Raw genomic sequence first — 15,986 nt, 5'->3', positions numbered from 1 at the left:
ACTGGAATTTCGTTATAACCGTATTCATCATTACGGGAGTGCACTGTAATACACAAACAACACTATGACGTTATCACTGCCATACTAGAATTGCAACTATTTTCAAACATTATGGAATCAGACACTTTACAAAAGAAAATAGAGAAATATTCACCTCTGTAATCTGATCTTCATGTCACTAACGCTGATGTGGCCATGGAAAGGATGCCTGCAATAAAAAAAAAAGGGGGGGGGAAATACATATATATTGGACATTACAACCCTAAGCAAGACTTCATAGTCAGCCAACAGTATTTGGGCATTTTTCATACAGTGTGATTCGGTTGTACTATGGCACTCAATATATTCAAAAGTGAAATAGATCAAAATCAGAAGCTACAATGTAGCTGGTGGGCTCTCAGTTTTGTTCTTGGTACAGCACCTAAACTTGAGGGGAATAAGCCAATGAAAGTATTGGCATGGCTACATGGACATAAATAATCATAATGCCTTTGATGTTTCCATGGCTATAAAATACAGCAGATTATGAAACCTGTATGATGACGACAATGGCCATTTTGAAAATGCCCAGCTGGATACCACACAGGATGATTCTTAATATTTGCAAGGTCACATCTACACGTACCACTAGTTTTGTTACTGCTTTTTTGGTTTTTTTTTTTCACAGAGATGACTTTCCAAAACTCTTATCTGAGTCATGTGCAGCAAGAACTGTGCTGCTTTAGACTCGTAGGCTCTGAGGTAATTTTTCACTTTTACACATTTACTGGGTATATGACAATTTATATTCGAGATGGTGTCCAGCACACAATAAGTACACTCTTATGACAAATTGCCAGTGGTTCAGCACAGAATCCTTACATATGACTGGATTCCACACCACTTTCAAGACAATTTGATGCACAGAGAAAAAACAAACGAGAATAGCAGAAGTTTCATCCTAATCAAATTTAAAATAAGGCAATCATGGATTAATTTCAAATTTTCATGTTTTCACCTAATGGTAGTGATAATGGTTGTAGCCTAAATGCCCATTATAGCTATGTTGATGTCATTTACTAAAAACTCTCCCATTGGCTTGAGCACAACACATCATCATGTTTTTAGTGGGTTTTTTTTTTTCTTTAAATAATAGCCCTTTCCCCCTAGAAGACCTTATTGCACGGTTACTGCAATATACCATAACAAGTACTGTAATGCAAAATATTTTCGAGGCAAAAAATTTTCGCAAATTGGAGCTAACGGCCTTTTTTGGCGGAATGAAATTTTTGTGACTTGCCACTGGCATTCAATGCACACAGTGTAGACTAGAACTTTCAGGTGCATTTTAATTTTGTGAATTTGGCTCTCACGAAATTCATGACATCAAAATGCACATGGACATTTCTGGTTTTACAGTATTGGAAGCAAAGAATGTCTTCCTTATAAATGTCATGTCAGCTAAAAAAATAGTGAAGATGTGCATAGAGGTATTAAATAAAGAGATTTTTGAGGATTTGATATGATAACATCATCATACCATCTTATCTGCACATGTGGTTGCTACTATTATTTCTGTTCTATGAAAACATGAGAAACTTAAGAATTCCATACATTTCTTAATAAAGGTATGATTTTGGAGCAACCTCTACCAATCTGTGTTTGACTTTACTCTATTTATCAGATCCAACTTTAACATGGTGCAGGCTTATGCCTAAAGATTCCTCACTACACCACAGCTGATTCTAAATACAGTACATGTAAGAGTGCACTTACTCTGAGCCAGATCTCTACTGCGAATATCCATTAGCACATTTATCTACGTATTTATTAATTAATCTATATATTCATTTTATACAGAATTCCTTACTCACTGTAGCCTCATCAATGGTTTATGCTGTGTTATTCTTGGGGACCCTACAACAAAATAACAAAGAACATATCAAGGACATCCAGTTGTACATAAAATACACAAACCATGGTACGGGTCTTACCCAGTGTGAATCTTGTCTATCCCATCATGCACTTTGCTGTTCCACATCCTGAAGTTATGCGTGGTCTTCCAGGCGTGGACGAAGCATTCATTGAAGTCGCCAATCTCACTCTGTGTGTAAGTGCCTGCCAGGAGGGAATACAATGATGGCCTAGCATGAACCATGAAATTTTGAGGAATTAAATACTGTAAAGTGGAAATTTTTGCATGGTTAATATGTCCTGCTTACATGTTGCAGACAGTTATATTGAGGAAGCACTTCAAACATCTCACTGCTGAGTTGCGCCAGATTCTGGTCATGTGAAATGCAAGAAAATTTCTACTTTTACACTACAGTCAACCCTACTTGAGTCAAATCAAAAGGGACCAGAGAAATTCCTTTGCTTTATGTGAATTTCTATTTTACACAATTTTACACAACCCATCCATGGTAGCATTTTTCTTCAACATAGCCATTTTTTTTTCTGACTTGTGCACTGTTCACTTCTTAGTTGAAGTTGACTGCATGATCAAGTTTCATGAGAAATCAGTGATTTCCCACATTGGACTTGATGTACAATGCATTTGTGCTACATATCCCCATGTGTCTGGTAGAACGCTAACATGTGCGATTCAAGAAAGGTGTGACTGGGAGAACGATGCAAACACACATGAGGCGCATGTTATACATATGGGCCTCCCCAGTGTTCTGTTGCTCTCTGGGGCACACCTTCCTTGAATCGCATGTGTTCCTGTTGTTCTCCCGTGGCGCATGACGATACAGCAAAAGTTGTCAATTTGGTGAATATCAGACTTGTGAAATTCACAAACAATGAACGTGCAGTGACATATATTGCATGTTCATGAGTATGTGTCAGCATCTTCTCCTACTGGACTCATTGCTCTCTTCAATCCTGAAATTTATTGCAGTTTATCACTGCAGCATTTATCTTGTTCACTGGACCACATTCACTTTTTAGCTAATGAAAGTTTTTTAGGACAGCACCAGTCAACGCACATCTTGCTTATCAAAATCTACGTGTAACATTAATGCTCTCTTGAGAGTGATGATAAGGGGAGGGTTAGAGTTCTCGCTGATCCCCACTTACCGATACTGGTGCAGGTAGACAAAAGGGAGAGGAGGTACAGCTTGAACTGGGCTCTGATCCACTCGTCACTACCCTCCCAGCCTAGAGCAAAAATCGGGAAAGGCAGAAACAAAAAAAACAAAAAATCATAATTATGAACGTAAATAACTATGGGTAATGTATGAAAGAGTTACAACGTAACAACTACAAATGCCAATCATTATTAAAATCAACAATGACATTCCATGGTTTATAGAGTGAATCACATAAAAGAAACTGCACATTGTCACATTCTTTTAACTTCTCTCTGATAGTTAAAGGCAAATACGTTCATTGAATAAAGATATACAAAAAGTAAGAAATAGAGGTCATTCCCTTGAATAAAGCTGAAATGACCAAGGACCAATGGGGAAATGAACATCAGTGACAAACTGTTGGTCAAGGGATAGAGAACTTTCAGTCCAGGAGCAGCTGCTTGGCAATAATTTTGTCTGTCTCTTCTCTCAGTTAAAGAAAAACAGTTTGATGTGCCCAAAGCCACAATGCATGTTATTAATCATTTGTTATATCTCAGTGCCAAACTATGAAAAATACAAATCATATCTCAACAGCATAATCAAAACTTTTCACATTTGAATATGGCAATAACATGAATTGTACATTTATTTCATAGTCAGATGGCAGAAGTCAGCATATGACATGCATGAAAGACTACCCGTTAGAATAAAAAGGAGAAAACCTGAAATGTACATATTCCTGAAATATGTCTTGTTATCAAAAAGTTTTAAAAAGTCTAGTACATGTATCCACATTGTCATTGTTTTTGTATATGTAATAAATACAAACTTCTGTTTTCCTTTTGTTTCAATCACACTAGTCTACACAATCAACAACATACATGGAAGATTGCATAATTGAGCAACTAGGACAAAATTTTGTTAGTTTTCCCCAATGCAAATGTGATATCAGAAAACTTGACGGTTGAGCATGCACTCCCTGGTGATTGTTTTGTTGTTGTTTGGTTTTGTTTTGTTTTTTCCTTTTTTTTTTCTTAACCCAGTGTGGCTGCAACAGCCATTTCTATCCTTTATGATGGTGATGACTTTTTTCCTTCATACCATAAAAATAGAGTCTTACTATAGAAACCAGGCACTTGTCATTTCTGTGATCCTATCACTTAAGGGCTCTGTTCTTTTTTCTCTCTTATTTCTATTTTTTTTAAAGCTTTTTATTTCTATTTTTTGTTCCACTTGGGTGACTCATGACACAAGTCGTATGGGTGCTCCCAAACTCTCGGCTGAGTCATGGCTGTCTTGGCCAAGTGACACCAGTTTCAACATATGGCGACAATCCCAAATCATGTCGCACTCAAAGTCTTCAAGGAAATTGGAGCCAAAGCCTCTAATCTGAGAATCACAGAGCTGTTTGACTAAATAAAACGGGAAAAATAAAAAAGAAGGAAGGTCTCACACATGGTGCTTTCTTCTCTTTCACAGGATGAGGCCCCCTTCTGCCTTCCCTACAGGGAACGCCTGGTTTGACGTTCCTAAAGATTTGCCCTGAATTTTGTCAATAACTGCAGATTTGATATGTTTCATTGTTGTTGCAGTTGTTAAAATGTTATGTAAAATAGTACATACACTTATTTTGATGTATGTGGGTATCATTAACCACTACCAGGTAATAAAAAAAAAAGATTCAAACATGATGCAATATCATTTCCCACATTTAGATATTTACAATGCCCGATTTGTGTTCACCGATCCAATTTCTCAGAATTTGCAGGCCACGCACAGAGGGGAAAATCTTTAAGATGCTTGAAAAAAAAATGTGCATGCAACACAACAGTACCTCTCACACTGCCATAAGTTACATATTGTACTACAATAATCTTTTACACCATGACTAAAAGTGAAATCTTATGACCATTAATGACTTGGAAGTGTAACAAATGTAATAAAGTTGTTTAATAGACTTTCAATATTTAAAAGAAGTTACAAATTCTTTGCTGTTCATAAAGATATACTACAAATTTCAAGTTTTATTCACTGTACAAGCACCTCACTTTGATGCCTTCTTATATGAATTTTGTTCTGTCTGTAGTATAGTTTTCTAGTGTTTTGTATTGCATTAAGGTAACTATTTTAGCTATAATACCTAGGATCAGCCAGAGAAAGACCAACGGTCTATGTTGATCTCCCCACAATCTGAAATAACTGTTTTTATGTTGCGTTTGTCTATAGTGAAATTGCTGTAAGTTGCACATTTTTCCTATATTGTTCCAATGTTACATGTATAGTTCCTGTACTCTTTGTAAATGCTTTTTATCAGGATGTGGAAATAAATGAAATGAAAAAAAAAAAAAAATGAAAACAATCCATTTAAAGTCTGTTCACGGGGAAAAGAGCTACGGGGAAAAGGATATTGCTCGCAAAACTTGCGACCGAAAATCAAGCTGCTTCACCTGTCCCATCTAGGAAGACGTCCGCACTGTGCTCTGACACATGCTTGATGAGGAAGTCTGCGAACCTCAGGTCCGCCGTGCTCAGGGCCAGCTGCTTCCTCAGTTCAGCATCGAACACGGTCACTTTTCCCTCTTCCACCTGTCCAATATTAAAGAGGAATACAAGGAGAGGAGAAAAACACCATTAGTACAACACCGTAAAAAAATCTACTTCTTATTTGTGTCACAGTCACAGGTACAGGCATATCAGCTTTTGATATAGCAGAATGGCGAGACTACTAGTACTGTAAAACATGATATTTTCGCGGCATGAAATTTTCACGAATCGGAGCCGACGGCCTGTAACGGGGCATGAAATTTTTGCGAGTTGCCTCTAACATTCAATGCATATGGTGTAGACAAGAACTTTGACATGCATTTTAATTTCGTGAATCTTGGCTCTCGCGATATTCACGAAATTAAAACGCACACTAAAGTTCTTCATTTCACACTATTACAGTGCACTCCCGTTATAACAAACATGGTTAAAACAAAGTAAATATTCAGGTCCCAAGATAATCATCAATGTGTCTTTATGTACTCTACTGTTCAGCTCTTAACAAAACTTCTATTTAACTAGAAATGTCGCTACGGCGACTGGTGTATGCCTCCGCCATAATACATGGTTCTCCTAATAGGTCTATAGTACAATGTCTTGACAATGTGTGATGACAGTTTCACACCAATTGGCAAAATATTAAAATGACAGGTTTGCCACAAATGTGCTGAATGTTCACTTTCCTAGAACTAGGTTCAATTGGATGAATGATTAAAACATCAAGAGTGCAGGTATTTGGGGGAACTGATGATTTTCACTTGACTTTTGACCCTTTTACAAGTTTATGCATTGAGTAATTTTCAAGGTATTGAGAAAAAGTATAATTTCAGTATCAAATGGTAAAATAGTATTATCGAAACCTGGCCTTTGACCTTTGACCCCACAGTTCCAAAGAGAATCACTGTTAGGTAGAACATGCATAAATATGTAAGTTTCATGACAATACCTTGAGTTATTTTTGAGATATGGAGGAAAAAGTGCAATTTAGCACTTTCACTTGACCTTTGACCTTTTGACCTTTGACCTTTTGGCAAGAAACTTCCCACAGAATATATATTGGGTTATACATGCATACATCAAGTTTTAAAAAAATCCTTCAGGCACTGCATAAATATAAGGAAAGTAGTTATATTTTGAGGAGTTGACCTTGACCTTTGACCCCTGACCTTTGACCCATGACCCCCAACTTCCCTAGATAATCACTGCCCATCGGTACAAGCATATATACTAAGTTCCATGAAGATACCTTGAACCATTTGCGAGATATGGAGAAAAACATGAAATTTCAATTTTTTTTTTCACAAAATAACCTGTGACCTTTGACCTTTGACCCTGTGACCCTAAAATCCACACAAAGTATCATCCCCCAAGGATATACCCTCATACCAAGTTTGATGCAAAACCACCACACGGTTCTTGAGATATCGATAAAAACAAAACGGGACGGACGGACGTACGGACGTACGGACGTACGGAAGTACGGACGTACGGACGTACGGAAGTACGGACGTACGGAAGTACGGACGTACGGACGGACGGACGACCCGAAAACATAATGCCTCCGGCCACTTCGTTGGCGGAGGCATAATAAATGAAAACTGCTGGTCCCGAGGACTTCGTTATAACGGGAGTCACCTGTATTATGAAGTTCATCAACACATAAACCCTTGTGGGTGCATGGAAGGACTAGATACCCAAGGATGGATTGTAGCATATTAAGCTCGCACACCATGAGGTAATCAAACCAAAACATTTCCCTCAATGAAATATCACTTTTGTATTTTTTTTTATCTCATAGATTACCAGAAGACACACATGCCAAGACACCCAGACATGTAACTCTTACGTGCTGATTCAAATTTCATCAAAGTTTTTAATGCTTCTTGATCACACAAAATGCACACATGCATCAACATACACACACGCACATAGACACACATACAAAAACAAAGTTGACATTCAAACCATTTCAGGCTGTTTGAAGGAGATAATGGAGCATCTCACCTCAACTATGACGTCCATAAGATGCCTGTGATGCTTGAATAGGGCATTGGTGGCGCCGATCACGAAGGAGCGCACATTGACATCCTGCAGCATGTCATGCTGCTGCAGCGACATGTATGGATGACACAGCGACCCCTGGCACAGAAAAGAAAAAAATAGACCATATCCACATTTTATGCTTACATTCATTACAGTGAGCCCTTCCGACAACGAGAAAGGTTGGCATACAAACAGAACATATCAAAATAAAACAAAGGCAACAAGGCATTTTCAAAGTTCAGGTTTTTCAGTTTACCATAAAATGCCAAGATTAAATAGCAGGCAGTTATATAAGGATAAAAAAAGTGTGCTAATAGCTTCTGAGAACAATGGCAACTTGGTCATAACTCATACAAGAGGCATTAAATTGCCAAATCTTTCTACCTTCCCAAATATTGCCAGCGGGAAGCCGTAATCGTCCACATCCCTCGGCTCACAGGGTGGCACGCTGGGAAGCACCACAAAGTCCTCCGCTCCGCTGTACCTCTCGATCTTCATCTCCCTGACCGGGTCATCCGACGCCGAGTTCTGCGACTGATGGCTGTCCATGGTGGAGGTCCTGAGGCAGCTCCCGATGCCGCTGTCCCCCGACTGAATACTCGCCGAGTGTCGTTGCAACGGCGACTGCGGCTCCTGCTCCTCTCCAACTGGACTGGTATTGCCCGAATTGCTGCTGCCCTTCCCTTTTGTGGGCGAGCCAGTTCTCTGGACACTATTCCTACGCTCGGCAGAGTCCGAACCCGAGTTCTCTTCCAGTTTCTTCTCCTCAAAGTAGCTTCCATACAGCTCCTTGTCGATCATTGCTAACAAATCATCTCCCATGTCTCTGTCAAATACTGGAGACATTGGGTCCTCCGTCGATCCGCTCGTTGAGGACTGACTGACTTTCTGCGTTCTCCTGTCCCGAGTGTCCATGCCTCCGGGGACATTTTCCTTGTCGACTGACCCCGACCTCGAGGGGTACTTGACCGTCTGGCTGAGGGCCTCCCCGTTATGTTGGTTGGTGTTTGAATTGGGGTTTCCCCTGGGTGACAGAGGGGGCGTTTCATCCTGGCTCTCATCCAGGCTCGAAGACTTCTGCCGCCGATAGTTTGGCACGTGCGACATTTTGACATCGAGGTACTCGTCCGTGTCGATGCCATAATCCTGGAGTTCGATCGAGGAGATCCTCGGACAGTAGTGCTTCGGACACGCTGACTCATCCAGACCTCGCTCAATCATGCCTTTGCAAAGATTCATGAAATGACAAAAATGTAGAACTGTGTTCTCAATATCCTCCCTTTTAGCAGAAGAAAAAGACAAACATGCAGCTTGCAGTTCTCCATCTTAATTTAGTCACACTCAAGGTCCAATGAAATTAAAAGGATTTCCAAGACACATACATGTATTTCAAGTTCAAAATATTTTTTGAAGGCAACTGATTATTGAAGTGGCAGGTTGTTACATAGAAAACATACTGTACTAGTCCTGTCTCAGAATATGCTCACTGTCGCCAGACCTGAAAACATGCTGATGCAGATTTAAGGAGTCTTAACATATCAAATCACCACATACCAATAGTTGCTGTTCTATGGGCATGGAATTGTCAGCAAACTTCAAGAAAATTTCTGTTTTTGCCCAATTATACATCTAATTCCCCCTAGTTTGGCATAAATGAAAGTAGATTTACATCTGGTTACTTATGATTAAATGAGATTTTGTTCGACATAAATAAACATTGGAATTTGGGGACAGGTTGGCATCAAACATGTTCAATACAATGACATTCAGTCCATGCTTGATGCAATTCAGAACGAAATCAAATAGTACACAGAGCTAGTCGGTGACACAACATTTGCTCCTGCAACAATTGCTCAAAGGACTTTATAGCAGGGTTAGGGTGGTGATAGGGTTTTAAGTTTGGTTTGATGTGAGGAGTAGGATTAGGGTTAGGGTTATATTTGTGGGTAGAATTTATGCTTTGCTTTAAGCATGTAGATATTTCATGGGACCAATTGTTGCAGGAGCAAATGTCACAGAAGCATTAAACAGATCTAATGGAACTTTGGCTCTACCTGGAAATAGGGAGACGATGGCCAGTAGGGCGTTACAGAGCTTGTGGACTGGGGAGGTGTAGAACAGGATCCGCCTTTCTAGCAGCATCAGCTTGAAGAGGACCAGGACCTTAGAGTACAGAGTAAAGAGCATAGACATCATATATTCAAAGGCATAGTTTATCATTTGCAGATGAAATAAAAACACAGCATTAGTGCTTTAAAACAGTTCTAAAATGTGAGTTAGGGATAGAAACAACCACTGTAAAAATCTGAATTGGTAAAATCGATGTTAAGTATCGTTAAATATACAAAATGTGAACAACAGTTATAATAACAATGCTTCAAGACTAAACCATCAACAGGTACAGTTCATTGAGAAAAATACAGGTATCTCCTTTTGTTAAAGTATATTTTAGGCTTTATCACAAAAATTTTATATGATAGGATGTTTTGTGGTACAACAGACCTACACATATGCATTAAATGTCATATCTTGAATTTCTTTTTTTTAAATCACTGTTCCCACTAATCAAATCTGCACACACAAAAAATATGAATATATTAGGCTTCTCTCAGTTTGAGAGAGAAAAGATGAAATTCCATATATGCAAATTGTGTTGCCTATTGAAGCATCAGATTTACATTTTTTTGTTGTACCACAATTAGAGGCTATGTGGAAATTCTGAAACTCAAGCAAACTATAAAAGCGTTCAGAGAGCGCTGACCTCCGCCACATCAGCAACTCTACAAATCACGCATACAATTTCCCAATAAGCCTTTTGTTTACACTATCAGCAGAGCACGTACTCCAGTGCGTGTATGTAAACCTCCAGAATGTGCAGCTGGAACTCCCAAGTTCATTGACCTTACATGCCAACAGATCAAAAATCCTTCAAAAACACATAAAAACTCTTGGATCACCACCAAAACCTAATCATCTGTTCCTTGTGTCATCGACTTTTCCTGGAAGTTTCATTCAAATCCGTTCACAACTTTTTGAGTCATTTTGCAAACAGACAAACCAACGCCTATGATCACTTAACCTCCTCCTTCCTTGGTGGAAGTAATAACAAAGAATGAACAAGAAAGGAATCAGAGTAAATGCTACTTGGTTGTTACATTGCTACAAGCACTTAATACCCAAGAGACACAGTTTATTCTCTCTATTTTTTTTTTTTTTTGTCAAAAGAGGAAATACATGTACATGTAAATCAAATGAATTATGGATTGGTCAAGTGCACACTTGTGAGGTAGTGATAACATTGCTTCTCTTGCATTTTGAGGATGTGGTTGCTCGGAATACCACTGTTTCAATAAAATCTAGTAAAACTTTGAAATTCTGTATCCTCTTTATTCTTATTTCCTGATTTCTTATTTTGATGACCCCATTATATAAACCAACTCTAGTCATCTCATTTTACTCTAATAATCAAAGTCCACTTCAAACTGGACATGGAAAGAACAGACTGTACCAGGAAGTGAGGGCAGAAAAGAAAGAATGTTAGTTTGAACAAAACCAGGAACTTTTGGTTTAAAGTGGAAATAAAATTACGTGACATATAAACTTTAATTATAAGGTCACCACTCAGCGAAACTCAACACAACTCTGTTTCTCTATTAATCAATGACTCATGGAAGAAACAAAAGCAAATTACATCCACTTAACTGCATGCCTACATACATGTACCTCAATGGCCAGCGGTTGTTAAAGCCAATGAAATCATACTGTAGCTCTCGAAGGGCCTACAGGTCATCTTTCTCCATTTGACATTTGCTTGCAATACATCAAAAAGGCCTACCAAGACACTTGTCTAGCTGACACAGTTTGCTAGGATTAAAGTTGTTAATGAAGTATTCTGAGTTCAAAAATGTAAAATAATTTTGATCGTGGCACACAACTTTTATTCCAGCAGAGCCCTGCCCATTAAGTAGCGAGTAGATAGAACATTGAAAGTGATGATTGCTTACGCCCGAGCAATTGTATGATTCCCAACAAGCCGCATGTGATTCACTCTCACGCCGCGGGAGATTGATGGATACTGCTATGGCCCAATTTGTCATTTGTCTAGAATCAATCTTAAAGGGTGTGTACAGTTCTGGTCGGGGTGAGGATTTAGCTTTTAACGTTCTGCGAGATATTCAGAAACCACTCTATGAGATGTCAAAGAGCATGCAATTCTAAGGGGTATCAAAAGTTTATTTGATGAAAATCGGTTTTGAAATGTCTGAGATATCCAAAAACAAGGTAAAACAAAGAGATCCTAATAAAGGTGGGGCATGTTGCCTTTTATTATTATCACTTTTGGGGATATCTCAGCCATTTGAAAACCGATTTTCATCAAGTAAACGTTGAATCCTTCTTAAAATGATAATGATAATGAATAACATTTATATAGCGCTTAATACTGATGTTTCTAAGTGCATCGATCAGGAAAAAAAAAAATCACATGCTCTTTCAAATTTCATAAGAGGTTTCTCATTATCTCACTTAGGAATGTTTAAAACATGAATCCCCACCTCAACCACTACTGTACAGCCCCTTTAAAACATTACAATGCACCGGAGATCTGACATGCTCTGAAATTACAAAACTGTCAGTGTACCTTTTTTTGGTTGATATTTTGGATTTACGTCGTTACCCAACAGAAATTGTGCCATCACAACTTGATTTCACACATTTCTTTGATACATACATGCACATTTTAGAGCAAAAATTAACAGTTTCTGCAGGCATATGATACACATAACTATTTTTTTCCCCTGTAAGTTGGAAACTAAGCAGTTAAATTGACAATAATGACATAAATCTGAAAATAGATAGATAACAAACATCTACCTGATAGCCTGCTAAAAAGAACACTGCCTGGATGAACCTGAAAATATGTCTGAAATACAATACATACCCACAAGTCATCTGAAGATTTAAACAGGACTGTCAGTGTTTATTCTCAAAAAACTATTAAATTGTGTTGCTGCTGTTGTGTGTGAAGCAGGTAAGTGGACATATTTAACTTGTTGAAGACTAGTCCTGAGTCTATTCGGGCAGGTGTCCATGGGAAATGTGTGTTATAGCAAAGTCAGCCTGTCCTAAGCGGGGTTGAACAAAGCTACAAACTTGGTAGGGTATCAAGAGAAACTCATACCTTGTGCTTGAACGTCAAGACCAGTTCCCTCAGGGACAGACCGAGGAAAACTTGGGAGTCGGTTGGCATGGACCGTGGTACAGAGCTGTTTAGACTCTCATAGAACTCCTGCTCAGAGAAGAAAAGACCTTCTGTGTCTGAGAACATTTCATCAAATCCGCAATACAAATCCCATCGTCCCTCAATGAAATTCTACATCAATGTAGTCTGGACTGTGTCAGCCATCACAAACAAACACAACACTTAAGTTCTGAAGTTTGTTCATGCCCAACATTGTGTAACAGATTGTGGAGAGTGAACCAAGGTACCGAGAATAAGCTTCTAATTTTTAAAATGAAATATTTGTTAATTACTTTCCAAACTGGTAATCATTCAGTTGTCAATACAGGCAATTTATCGCTTTCAGAAATGCAAAAACCTTACCTGGAAATTTCATTCCACCAACAGATGGGTAATACAATGTAAGCAATGTTTCCAAATAGTGCTAGAAAAAAAAATGGAAACCTGAAGCCCTATCTCAACCAGGCTATATCATCCGTGTAACCCCATTCACATCCATAACAAAAAGAAGAAGATGGAGGAAGAGGAGGAGGAGAAACTAGAAATGTCGCTACAGCAACTGGTTATACCCCCGCCAAACAACATTTCATAAGCTTTGGTCAAAACAACATTTCATAAGCTTTGGTCAAAAAACTGAGGAAGTAGTTAAATCCGCAAGATCTTTCCTTGATCTTCTGCCATTAATATGCCGTTACCATGGCAACGTACTTTCGGGTACTGTCGAAAAATGCGTCTTGCACATCTACAACCAAAGGCACACATCTGTACCAAGTTTCATGGAAATTGGGCAAAAACTGAGGAAGTAGTTTGCAACACAAAATTTTCCATCATTTTGGCTCATAATATGTGAGCTGTTACCATGGCAACATACTTTTTGTCACTGTCAAGAAATAGGTCATGCTGACCTATATCCTAAGACAAACATTCAATATGAATTCCATGAGAATTGGAAGAACACTGATGAAGCAGTTTTGCCATGAAGCATTTTGCCCTATATTTTACCAATAACATGCCGTTACCATGGCAATGCACTTTTTGCCACTGCGGAAATATGTGTCTTGCACATATTCCGATGAACATCTGTACCTAATTTCATAAAAATTGATCAAAAACTGTGGGAGGAGTTCGCGACGCAAGATTTGTACCCATTTTTGCCCATAATATGCCGCTACCATGGCAACGTACCTTTGGGTACTGTCAAAAAATACGTCTTGCACATCTACAACCCAAGGCACACATCTGTGCCAAGTTTTATGGGAATCGGTTGAAAACTGAGGAAGTAGTTCGCAACGCAAGATTTGCAACAGACCGACCGCCCGACCGCCCGACCGCCCGCCCGCCCGCTGATTCCTATATACCCCCTTCAAACTTCGTTTGGCGGGGGTATAAAAAAAGAAATAAAAGAAGAAGAAAAGAGAAATCATCCATATCTTCAGGAAAATGATCATAAAGAGAATGGCAGAGTCAGAAAGGAATGCAGCTCCTTCCTAGAAATGAAAATGAGAAAAGAAAAGTAAATTAAGGAGTAAAAAGAAGTAAAAAAAAAAAAAAAAAGAAGAAGGAAAGAGGAGAGGAAGACAAGGAGACAAAAGTGAGAAGAAAAGAAATCAATCATATATGTGTGATTAACTGTATACGCCAAGATTTCGTGAGGTTTATATTTATTTTTGTGAGTCAGGTGCTATTCATGAACTTACAGACAAGCAAAAATATTGACTCTGATCCCGATATGAATGGGACATGCACGTATACATTTCTACATTGTAAATTCAATACTGTGCTCCACGATCGGGAATTTAACCACTCAAGAAATTGTTGGGAAGTCCCAATTTGCAAAAATCTTGCTAAATATATGGCGTATACAGTTATTGAATTGATGACAAAACACCATGGCATTGGCAGAGGAGTGCAGTTCTTTCCTTGAAGTGTGAGCAAAATTTTGGAATTGCCTTTGATGGTGTCTGACTAGACGATCTCCAGGCCTCATCTCCCTCATTCCCCCTTCCTCCCAGGGGAGGAGAAAGTCGCTGTGAGTCACTCACCTGGAGTATTTTGGTCTTGGAAAAGTCCCTCTCGCAGAAATAGGCGTGTGTGATCAATTGGAGCTTGGCCTGGATAACACCATACAGTGGCTGAGAGTAAAACAAAGGCAGGAGAAGAAACCAGTGCTCAGACTTGTTACAAAAAAGCATATAATCACTAAAAGATTTGGTCAAATGGAAATTAAAATTCTGTTTTCAAGTGCTTTAATTGTAAAGGACAAGTTCACCTCATTAACATAAGGATTGAGAGAATGCAGCAATATTAGTAGAACACATCAGTGAAAGTTTGAGGAAAATTGGACAATCGATGCAAAAGTTATGAATTTTTAATTTTTTGTGTTGGAACCGCTGGATGAGGAGACTACTAAGGCTCGTGATGTCATATGAGTACAACAGCATAAAGAAAATGTAAAGAAAATTCAAAATATTTTCATTTTTTTGCATAATAAAAGAGCACTTGACTTGCCTCTTTTTAAAAAAAATGGGAATGTGTACTTTTTTCAAAAGATGAAATTTTGTGAAATTCATGTGACATCATACACTGCAGTAGTCTTCTCATCTAGCAGTGACTGCATAAAAACTTCAAAAATTCATAACTTTTGAAAGGATTGTCCGATTTTCCTCAAACTTTCAATGATGTGTTCTACTAATATTGCTACATTCTCTCAATCCTTATGTTAATGAAGGTGAACTTGTCCTTTAAGGTTAATCTTAAAACACATGGCACCTTCTTGATATCTTCCAGAATAAATTCTGAATATTAAAGACTGGGATACCTCAAACACTATTAATGAGATAAATCTCATTCAACCAAGAGTTAATAGAAGTTAATCTGGAAATAATTTATAAATAATTTATTAAAGCCCTTACTCTTCACTTACTATCTACAGCAGTTTTATACTCTAGCTTCATAGACGATACCGAAGTGTACCCTACGGTCACAACCAGTGCCTAATAGAACTCACACAGATTATACCAATGTTGCATCGCTGCTTGCTGCTTCATTGTTTCATTTTGTTATGCAAGGTCTTGTAGGCCAAATTCTACATTACAGAGGAAAAT

The 15,986-nt window shown here is 38.4% G+C and overlaps 1 protein-coding gene across 1 annotated transcript in view; it reads right to left on the bottom strand.

Annotated features, from left to right (window-relative positions):
• Positions 1–15,986, bottom strand: part of LOC140243759 (late secretory pathway protein AVL9 homolog) — a 56,094-nt gene that overhangs the window by 763 nt on the left and 39,345 nt on the right. Inside the window, exons 5-13 of the mRNA XM_072323424.1 lie at positions 14,925–15,014; positions 12,823–12,930; positions 9,698–9,806; positions 8,028–8,866; positions 7,605–7,739; positions 5,504–5,642; positions 3,061–3,141; positions 1,974–2,097; positions 155–208 (exon numbers count right to left, since the gene is read on the bottom strand). Of these exons, the coding sequence (XP_072179525.1) occupies positions 155–208; positions 1,974–2,097; positions 3,061–3,141; positions 5,504–5,642; positions 7,605–7,739; positions 8,028–8,866; positions 9,698–9,806; positions 12,823–12,930; positions 14,925–15,014 (1,679 nt within the window). The remainder of the gene's footprint in view (positions 1–154; positions 209–1,973; positions 2,098–3,060; positions 3,142–5,503; positions 5,643–7,604; positions 7,740–8,027; positions 8,867–9,697; positions 9,807–12,822; positions 12,931–14,924; positions 15,015–15,986) is intronic.

The sequence above is a fragment of the Diadema setosum genome, chromosome 20 (assembly GCF_964275005.1).
Source record: "Diadema setosum chromosome 20, eeDiaSeto1, whole genome shotgun sequence".
Lineage (NCBI taxonomy): Eukaryota > Metazoa > Echinodermata > Echinoidea > Diadematoida > Diadematidae > Diadema > Diadema setosum.
Note: the sequence above shows the minus strand (reverse complement) of the source record. Positions and strands in the feature narration are given on the sequence as shown.